The 11,195-nt window shown below is 37.0% G+C and overlaps 1 protein-coding gene across 1 annotated transcript in view; it reads right to left on the bottom strand.

Moving 5' to 3' along the window:
- Nucleotides 1-3,119: 3,119 nt before the first annotated feature.
- The window catches only part of ZBTB10 (zinc finger and BTB domain containing 10), a 30,984-nt gene continuing 22,908 nt past the window's right edge, over nt 3,120-11,195 (bottom strand). Inside the window, exons 3-5 of the mRNA XM_061995832.1 lie at nt 10,278-10,451; nt 8,032-8,207; nt 3,120-5,303 (exon numbers count right to left, since the gene is read on the bottom strand). Coding sequence (XP_061851816.1) covers nt 4,998-5,303; nt 8,032-8,207; nt 10,278-10,451 — 656 coding nt within the window. The 3' untranslated portion in view covers nt 3,120-4,997. The remainder of the gene's footprint in view (nt 5,304-8,031; nt 8,208-10,277; nt 10,452-11,195) is intronic.

The raw sequence follows: 11,195 nt of genomic DNA, 5'->3' as shown, positions 1-11,195 counted from the left end.
CACAACTGCATTTCTGAGGGAATCCAATCCTTCTGGTATGCACCAGACTGTCTAAAGCACCCCTTCTTAAGTGATCTGCTCAATGTTGCACTGAAGTTTGTCTGAAATCCAGTTTTAGGTAACCGGGATTAACGGGGATGATGGTTTTTGGACAACAGTTATATTAAAAGTGATCTGATTTATAAGCCAAGTTTTAAATATAATCTTAAAATAAAGTCTAATAAAAGATCTATGTCAGAAGCAGAAATTAAGTTGTCTGTTAACAGTTATCCAGCCAAAGAAATCTCTCTGCATCAACTTGAGGATGGTGAAGAGGCAGGGCACAGATAAAATAGATAGAATGAAATAGTTATTTTTTACATTTATTTGCAGCATGGTAACTTAAAAGACTGGTGCACACAGTATTATTAGAAGTTTTGAGATTATGTTTACATAACCAATATGTTAGTGAGAAATGACTTATGTCTGTATTCTGAAGTGGCTAATGCAATCCAGTTCAGGTAAGCAAGACATTATGTATAGCTTATTTTAAACATTCACTTCAAATTGCAATAATGTTAAATACAAAGTACTTGTTAAGCCAATTTTATTAGCCAGTTTAAGTCATAGGATCCTTCTAGCACATTTTTACCTACTTGCACATCAGAGTATTTTTAAATCCTCAGTGAATTATATATGGGACCTTCAACATCTCAAAATGTTCAGCACAGCAACGTCCTTGCCCCTGGATATCAAACCTGTATTTTCTTTATTACAAAAGACTTATTTCATTACAGGTTTTTTTAAAGGATATTACATGAAAACCAACTTATTTCTTTTGATCCATTATGTCAGTGTTTTAATCTTTACCATACTGTTTAGAGAAACACAGTAACGTGCTATTAAAACACATAAAAGGCAAACCTTGGTTCTAAGGAGCAAACATTTATCAAATAAAAAACGGGTAACAGATTGCATAGTGAAGAGGGACGCTAACAGGAAGGTATGGTACCTACAGGAAACTACTCAGTGGTACTACCTCTGCAGAGCCTGAACCACATTCTGGAGACATTGAATACACTCAAAATGGGCTTCTTGCATAGCTTCTTCATCAGAAGGTTGTTGCCAGATTGTGCTAGAGAGAAACACAGTGAGTTGTCCAAAACATTCAAGTAGTAAACTAGAGGAATTGTTAACAGTTCAAATCTACAAGCCTTCTTCTTATCACATTGCACTCAACATTTTTCTCCTTTTCCACCTTTTGGCACAAGTTTTTTGGGCTGGTGGTGGTGTCAAACTATCTAGCTTTCATTTCTCTTACTAATTTCCAAAGCCATTTGAGTATAACAGAGTTCAAAGGAACAGCAAAGAAGATACGGTTCTTGCAAAGTGAATTCCGCATCTGCCTGGAGCCAGCAGACTACAGAAATATTTTAGAGTAGGTGGGAGACTTGTGTTACTGAGCGGCAAGAACAAGAAAAGTCAAGTGAAACAAAGCAAGCAAATGACAGAGATTGGCCTCATTAAAGAAAATCCTATTAAAAGCCTTACCAACTTAAAGCTTGACAAAGAAAGCATCTTCTGCTAAGAACTTTACTGCTGTGACCCGCAACTAGAAGCCTACCTGCAAGACCAGCGTCCTGGCTCCAAACTTTTCTTCACTGGCAATGCTTAGTCTCTTCAGAAGGAAGAGGGGCATGTAGTGACACCCAAAAACTCCATTTGCAGGAGTATGTGCATCTCAAAAATAACAGGGTATATACTATGAGGACCAGTAACTTCCTGCAACTCTAAGACGTAAGAGTGCATCATTGTCTTGGCAATCGAGTATCATTTCTGAGTTTCAAAAATTATTTTACTAGAAGCTGGTCTGCAAACTGAACTATGACAATGCCCCACAAAACTGAAAAAAAACCTGTCATTTTTCCTGCAAGATGCGTTTGACACTACAAATGAAAAATGCTTGCAATTGCACTGTAGTAACACCGGTGTAAGACAAATCCATTTTAAGCTGTCTTCCTTATATCACATCTACTTTGACAGGGACTTCTAATCAAAGTGAATCCATTTATTGATTTGATTTTGTCCTGCACTACAGTGCCCTGCCAGAGAGTGCTCTGTATGCTTATTTCTAAAAAGATAACTGACACTGCTTGAAGAGACCAGAACACAAACAAATGCCCACAGAAAGGGGGAAACCCCAACAGCAGAACTCTGCTTTTTACAACACACATGATCCTTTTCGTGAAACTACTTGTGTGATACTGCACCGAACAAGCAAATCTCAGACATTTGGTGCCATCAGTACTTCATCAGAAGGCAAAATTAAGGACTGTGTGCCTTAATTAAGGAAAATAGTTTAGGGGCATTAGTCTTTCTCCAAAGAGCTAGTATCGCATTTCAGTAGTCACCCCTCTCCCTTCTGATCCTGCCAAGGGCAATTACATGCAACTTCTAAAAGCCAGCAGATAAGTATTAACAAGGAAATGATGATTGTCACAATGCAACAGAATATTAAGGCCAGTGAATAATAACTGAATATTTATAAATAACACTAGTTTCTATTAAAGCCTGCTTTTCAAAATATAACCAGAACAAAAGCACAACAATTCTGTAGTGTACCAAGTGTATATTTCAATTTACTGTATGCAATCTAACAACAAATTTGGTCATAATTTACCAGATATACATAAATGACTTAAGTAGTAAAAGAAGATTTAGTTCCAAGAGAATAAGTTCATATCTTGAGGAAAAAAAACCCAAAAACAAACAAAAAATGGAAAATACATTAAGAATGTATAGCCAGGTCCAGTTTCTAAGCATTAAGTGAGCAGTATTCTAATAAAGCAGATTTAGGTGAATTTCAGATATATATATATTTATATATATAGACAGATCTACCAATTGTAAACTATGGTTTTAAAGGGGATAAATGGGATGGAAAAATCTTTATGCTATACTTACATATTCACAAAGCAGAACATTACTTTAATGTTTAAAATACTTTTTGATTCATATCATCTTTGCTCAGCTAATTTCTACTTTGGACCCCACCAGAATTACACATTACTCATTTCAGTCTAGAACAATGAGAATAAATGTATTCTTCAGTGTAAAAAAAGGCATCCCACCCACCCCACCCTTTCACAAAAAACTAATTGTCTGTCAGGTTTACAATGATGTGGAAACTACCAATGAAACAAGTGGACGATAAAAAAAAGCATTTTAATTCCCATATAACTGTAGTTCAAACTTATCTCAGCTTCAATCAGCAAAAACAATGTCTTGACACGTTACTGTCCTATCGATGTGAAGGACAACAGTAAAGCTTGTCTCTTTAAATACATACCAACTTGGATCGGATGGAGCACCATTAAGATTCTGTCCGTCAAAGCATAGTTCAAAGTCATCCTCACAACTAGCATAATTTAGTTACCCAATATAAAATAAGGAAAAATATATTCATTTTAAAATTTAACAAAGCTGAAAAATACGGTGACCCTCAATTGGTTTTTATACAGTACTATCACACTGGCCTAGCTATGTGTCATGATAAATGCTCTGCATATTTACTTGTTGTGACATACATAGATGTATTGTTCCAATGATTGCCTGAATTGATTTGCCTTAGGCTAGGCAACACACAGGAGTTTAAGATGAAGGTGTAATGCCCTCCCCTCCCTAAGAAAGAGGCCTGAAATCATTGGTACAGTATTGTAAGCTTAGGAAAAAAATCCACATGGCTACAAAAATTCAAGTTTCAATGCCTCCTAGAAAATTTGAAGTAAAGAGCGTAGGGAGCATATCACCCTGAAAAGCAGACAACTCAAAAGAGCATTATTTTGCTTTGGACTTACTGTTTTTCTTTAAAAAAAAAATCCAGCAAATGAAGTCAACAAGTTAAATGTAGTTGGTTACATTAAACACTAGCAACAACCCAGGAAGTACAAAAGAATAAAAAATAGTTTGTGTTCATTTTAATGACGAACCATGGGCACAACAGCCTAGTGTCCAATTCACATCACAAACTAGCCAAAAACCGGACAAGTAAGAAATTACCAACCAAAAAGTTGTTTAATATGACACTTTCTCCATTCCTTGAATTTTTATTCTGTGGGGCTGAGGTATACACCAGGGAAGTCAAAAAAGTCTGAGAGGAGGGGGACCTTAGAGGAAGGAGGAAACATTATTACATCAAATACCCTTCAGCACAACTATTTCTTTTTGACTAAATGCCAGAAGAGTTACCCATGCCCTGATCAGTCCGTTATTTTCATTATTGGTCATTTCTTCTGCGAGATCATTTTGGAAATGACAAACCGCTAACAACATTCTTGAAAATTCAAAACTGTGAAGAAATATACGCTAAATTAATGCCATTATTAACTTCTCCAGTGCTTATCACCCATACCACCTGCCAGCATAGACTCTAAAGTTTTAAAACCATATTGAAATATGGTGTTGGCATTACCTGTGATGCATATTTAAATGACTGGCTTTCAACCTATCAGAGTACGGGAGAGGTAAGGTTTGTATGGCAAAGACATACTTGTGGAAACAAGAGCCACTAGCCCCAATTAGCTTCACTGGTTCACTGACAAAGTACAAGTGGATTTGGGAAAGCCGTCTTTGTACTTCCATACCAAGTTGCAGTTTTCTTCATTCATATTAACAGACACATGAATGTGTTAACATAAGTACAGTTACTACTATGTCTGAATAGGACCCAAGTAGCTATATCCTATAAATAATAAAAAATACATTTTTCTTTTGATAACTGACTGTAGATGTGAGGACTCTGTATAATTCAACCAAATGGTTGTATGCTGTACAGTCCTGTGCAAATATAATAAAAAAATTAATAATCCTTTTTTGCTATAAGGCTTTGACCCTACATTTTTCACAGCAACACAACTACCATCCAGCCTGTACCATATTTTGCAAGCCTTCAGTCCAAAAACTCCAATAGTCAATCCACGTAGTGTCCGTCGGCAGCCTTCTGAAGCCATATTGCTCCGTCAGTCATCCAAAGGCATACAAACTTCTGCAGATTCATCCCACCGAGACTGGTCGTTCTGTTCTTCCACATCGTCACCAAGCTCCTCGTCACCTTCTCCCACTTCATTTTCCTCGTATTCTTCATCCCGAGGGAAATCTGTGTCCTGCACCTGGTCTGTTCCCTCTTGCCCTCCAGGCTGAGATTTATCTGCACAGTCTACACAAACTCCATAACGTCGTGATCCATGTCTTATTCCAACACTGGCTGCTAGCATGAAAATCTTCTTACACACCATACATTTATACTTTTTATCCTTTTTATGCACCTATGGAAGAGAGATTTTAACAGCTCAACTCACACATTCCAGGTTACATTTGCACATAAAACTACAAATAATACTAACCAACCAATACAAAAATATTTTTTCTTTGCCTCTTCCAAGAATACCCCCACAGTGCTGATAGAGACATACTACTAGAGATCCATCCTACCTACAGGAGCTATTGCCCACAGCCAAACTACCTGCTTACTGTTCAGCAGGCAGCTCAATAGCTGCCTGTGCCATGGGCAGGTGAGCACTCATTTTACAACTATTCCACAGAACAAGGCTGAAAGGCAGTGAGAAGAGTATAAGCACTTACATTGCACATAGCATTGTATCTCATTTAGAAAACTGCCTTTACAATTTTAAATCCTTAGATACATTAAGAACGAGCTGAAGTTATTAAATTTGGTGGAATTCTAAGAGCAAGATTTTCCTTCCACAACACCTGCCTTGCAACACAACCAAACCATCATCTTTCCAGGTCCCTTTGGTGAATTCTGTGTCCTCTTCTGTGAGTGAGCTTGTGTGTAAAATTATAAGGCTTGTTGACTAAATAGAAAATTTAATTTTGAATTTGGGAGTATGTTACTCATACAAGTAACTGAATTCAGTAATCACATAATAATTGTCATCTTGGAAAAAATTAAAGTTACAGACTCCTATCTGATGATCCCACAACAGCCTACAAGCATGTACTTAAGTATCTCATTTAAGGTCACACTGAAAAAGTTGCCATCTTGGCCAAAACAGAAACTATCAACCAGATGAGGGGAAAAAAATTACATCAAGATACAAATAGTTACTTGAGTCTTGCTGTATAATCTGTACAGCTGATATTGCCTGTTCTTTCATCAGCCTCTAGACTATGACATTTCACACAAAGCAAAATGTTTTAGGTGCTTGTTGAAGGGGTGTGCCTGCCCCCATCTGCTTGTGTGTTCTACCTCTGACAGTGAGAGCACTTCAGTTAGAACACAGGCCTGGGCTGAGCTCACTCTAGCTATATTCACACTGTCTAACTCCATCACTTTTCCTGGAAGGTAAAGTATCTTCAGCTAAAAGAGCTGGTCAGATACAGCAGGACAGAAACCTGAAGTCCCACTCTACCCTTCCTGGTAGACTGACTGATAGCAACAGCAAGTCGCTGTTGCTATATTCTCTGGTAAAGCAAGGACACTGGTGGCATCACCACCATTAAGGTGATAATAACCTGACCTCCCCGGCCCAGCCACGGAGTTAACCCATGCCATCATCACATCCATCACTGCAGTCACCTACACATACTACAGAACAAAATGTCCTTGCGACTCTGTAACATCATAAATACTCTTGTATTATGCCCTTCAGGCACTAGGTCTTCACCAGGTGATATGGGAGGAAGAGAAATGGCAGCAGTAGCAGTGTGGAAAGATGTGTATCTAGAATGAGAAGTCCAGTGGAACACAACAAAGATGTTGGTTCTAAAATTTACCTAGGAGCTATTAACATATACCTTTCCTACTAGTGGAGCAGTTTCAAGGACACTGAAAATTACTACCTTGGTCTTACAAACAGCTTCTAGAATTATATCCTGATATGACTCAGGTTATCATTTCCTTTTAATAATATTACTGGCTAATAGCAAATTCATTTCACGATAGCACAAGCTAGAAGGGGAAGTTAGTAAGACTTCACAACAAAAGCTCTTTTCCACACATGTATTCAAACTTGGAAGCTCACAATCACTTTTTCTACTTACTGAGGAACAAAACACCAAGTGTGAGGCGGCTATGGAGAATAACAGAACACCTTTGGGAGGAAGCAGGTGGTCTACTGGTTCTCAAAGGACTGAGGAAAGCCACCACAACAGAGAGCTAAAAGTTCAGTTTACCTCACTATGTGTACTAATCTATTTTGACTATCTGCAAAACATGTTGCAAAAAGACTTAAAAAAAAAAATTAGAAAAAAAAAGTTACTACCTTATCACTAATATGATCTTGCTTTTATTACTCCCCTAAAATACACCTTGATTTTATACAGTAAATAGTAGCCTTAATTTCCTTACAGACTAGCTACAAAGTACCTCTGAAATACTCAACAGAGATAATACTTTCTTTGGATCTTCGGACGAGTAGTGCTCAACTCAAATCCTGAGTTATGCAACATGCACAGGACACAGTAAGCTAAACTGCTGATTACGATAGTGATCCAGTGCAAGCCAGAAGGACATTTACTTTCTGCATTTCAAATATTTTTAATTATTTCCTAAATATTTAAAGAAATTCTATAGCTTTGTCTAGTTGTTAAATTCAAGTATTTCAGAACTACTCCACGATATTGTGCAATTGCTGATTAACACGGTGTCCTTGCAGAAAATGATGATGCAGCATTACAGAGCAAGAACATGAGCCATTCTATTGCAGTAACATTAAGCCAAAATTATTTTTGATTATCTACAGAATACTTACATATACCACATCTCTTTATCATGTCACTTTGAAAATCATCTTGCAATGATCCCTATAAGAATTCCAGCAACTGTCTTAATTTATACTGCATGTTACATTAAGAATTTGTTATTACAAAGAGATGTTTATCCTCATCTGTTTTAGATGAAGAGAAAACAATTTCCATTATGGCAACAGAGATAAGAGTGTTTCTCCCAAGTACCAAAACATCCAAAAAAACCCATAAAACCCCACTCATACATGTGCATACACACACACACACACACTTGAGGTTACCTACCAAGGAATGTCTCTTTACATGCTCTCTTCGGGTAAACAGTTTCCCACATATGTCACAACTGAAAGATCTCACGCCTGTGTGAATGAGCAAGTGTCTCTTTAGTGTTCTTCTGTATTTGGCTACATAATTACAGTGTGGACACTTCAACTTGTTCATGATTAAAGCAGAGGAATCGCCTACAAGATAATAAGCCATTGGGAGAAAAGATGATGAAACAAAGGAAAACTATTTCAATACGTTCTGCCTGGTGCACAAAAACAAACAGGTGCCAAAACAATAAAGCATCCACATGACTTCTCATCTGCCACATCAGAACAATACCTGCCTGCAGAAACCACAAATAATGGTAGGTTCTGCATGTATGATCTTGCTAGAAAGACACCTACTCGTAACCATGTAATTTTTACTACACAGATGCAGGATCAATTCATTGAAAAGCAGTCTTATTTTATGAATCAGAGTAAGCTAGCTCTACAAGTTAGCAGTATTCCATTTTCTAGAGGTCACTGACACCAGAAAACACTTTATTCTGGATTAGAAAACATCTACGTCTGCAGTGTTTAGATAGTTACAATCCTCTCTCCCAGTATTCTAATTAGAATTGTGTAAAGAAAGTGCCTGCCAAGATCTGACTCTACAAACAAATAAAAAAGAAAGTATAACTAAGCAAGAACAAATATTGACAAATGGAGTAGGATAGTAAGAGGTAGCATGATTTTGAAATAGCTAAAAAGGAAAGTCACTGGTTCAGATCTTAGATATTCTCTCCCCAAAGTCTATTTTGGTCTAATAGTAGAAACAGAGTAGAAAAAAAACCTTCTGAAAGTAGCAATATCCCACTTCCTCCTTATGATGGAAGAGAGGTATTTACATATCCTTGGAGAAGGATAACGTAGCTTGCTCAAAGGATATGTGCAAAACAGGTTTACTACAACTGTCCATTACTGTGTGAAACAGAAATGCACAGGATGTTGTGTCAGTTAGGCAGAAGGCCACACAGGAATACAAGGATTATTTTGAAAACAGGATACTGACTCAATTTACTACAGGCAAGATAACTTACAGATATGATCATAACCATCTAGAAGCATCCCAAAAGGACTGGCTATGGCTACATGAGTATAGGCATAAGTGTTTCTAATATTCATACTAGTAGGAAGAAAGTAAAAGTAATCGCGTAATACATGCATGGGCCCGTATGCCTGTATCTAAAATGCCTCCTACCAGCTTCAAAAGTTCAGTTTTGCTAATATGCAAAAGTTAGCCTTGGTATACTGGAGCATTCATTTTAACTGCATGTCAACACAGTCTTACACACAAACAGGGGTATGACAGACAGGCAGACATAAGGGCTCTAAGATTTATGAGAATGTAATAGTTTAACAGGCATACTTTCTAAGACCCAAGTTATAATCCCCTGCCTGCTAGTGAAGTTCACTTTCTCATGACCATAATTTCTTCCACTGTAAAAACCAAAATACTTAGAAGTAAACCATAAACCACATCCCAGTAATAAGTCAAAGTTATGGAGAAGAGGTAGGCATTACTACCACCCAATCCCTAAGATCCTCTTTTTACTGAAGACTTTATGCATTTTAAGGATTTAGCAGTAGCTATTTCCGATGTGGTGGTTTTTTTGGTATGTTCTCAGGCAGAAAAATAATTGCAGATAATTGCTTGCTTGAACTATTAAGAAAGGCATATAAGTTGTGAAAGGGGAGGTTATGTAATGTAAGTTTGACTGAAGAGATCTTTAGTGATCGCTGCATTGAATCCAAAACCTTTACTGCAATGAAGCTATTATTTTTAATAGTGAGAAAGAAGCATGCTCCAAATGCTCCAACATCTACTTTTAAACTTATATTCAATGCTGTATCTTCATCATCCAAATATTCAATTTCAAAGCCTATTTGGCTGTAGTTAGCTTACTAAGCAGGAGAGGGGTGTGGAAGAGCTCTCAAATTGTTTAAAACTTCAGGTATCTTCATGTTCAGGCACAAAATAAGAGTTGATATAAATCACATTCTGTTTTTACTTTTCCATACGCTTGAATTCCCATTTCTCCCTCCAAGGAGGTACTCCTATTTACACTATCCAGAAAGGCGAATTATATGGAAGATTATGTAAACACTTAATCTTATAAATCTCTAAACAAATTAATCAAATATTACAAGCAGTGACACAGCAGATAAAGAACCCCTATCAGAGGGGAAAAAAAACCCATCCTCTCCATCAGATATACTTGCCATTTTCCCAGGCGTCTTTTGGCCAAGATTCTGGCAGCAGTCCATACTTGAAGTCACTTGAAGTACCCGGTAGCAGTCCATACTTAAAGTCACTTGAAGTACCCGGCAGCAGTCCATACTTGAAGTCAGTTGAAGTACCGGGCAGCAGACCGTACTTGAAGTCACTTGAAGTACCTATTACAGACACACTTACTTTAGCTTCCCAGGTTTCATCAGCCATATTGTTTAGCAGAACATTTATCCATTTTAAGCCATGACAAAAATGGTTACAAACCTTAAAGTAGTAATTATAATATATTTTTTTCACATCACCTTCAATCCTGAAACGAAATTAGATGTTTGAACTACTCCCCACAGCACCATTTCTTCTCCCCATTCTGAGAAAAAAAAAAAAATCAAAGCCTTTTTCATACTACAGGAACTTTAACGATAAGGATATTTATTCCCTCACTATCACCACAACAGGGCTAAAAAGTTTTCTACTCGATTCTCTTTGCAACTGCTTTGTGCAGTGACTCCATCTGGTCTACCACAAGCAGTTTAGTTGGTGTAAAAGTAAACATTTCCTATCAGAGGCATGATTTCCTTATTGTCTTAAAATATTTCAGTGGTATATAAACTACTTTAAATATCTTTATTTATATAAAGTATCCTACAGCTATGTCTAAATCCTTCTTTTGAATAATCATCTTCATTACTCTACAACCACATCAATTCAAGAGACCATAATTACTTGGAACATACCAGCTTAAAAGCCTAGTTTGCATATTTACATTTGGTCTTTAGACAAACTCTTCATGCAGTTTGCATGGTTTTGTAGCTTTTTTCCTCTTCAAAAGAACAAAATCATTCAGAATTGAACAGCGTCTTAACTGCAAAAGATCTTTGCTTGTTTAATTCTATACTTCTGTAACAAGT

The sequence above is a fragment of the Colius striatus genome, chromosome 4 (genome assembly GCF_028858725.1).
Source record: "Colius striatus isolate bColStr4 chromosome 4, bColStr4.1.hap1, whole genome shotgun sequence".
NCBI lineage: Eukaryota > Metazoa > Chordata > Aves > Coliiformes > Coliidae > Colius > Colius striatus.
The sequence above is the reverse complement of the archived record's forward strand: the minus strand, read 5'-3'. Positions and strand labels throughout refer to the sequence as shown.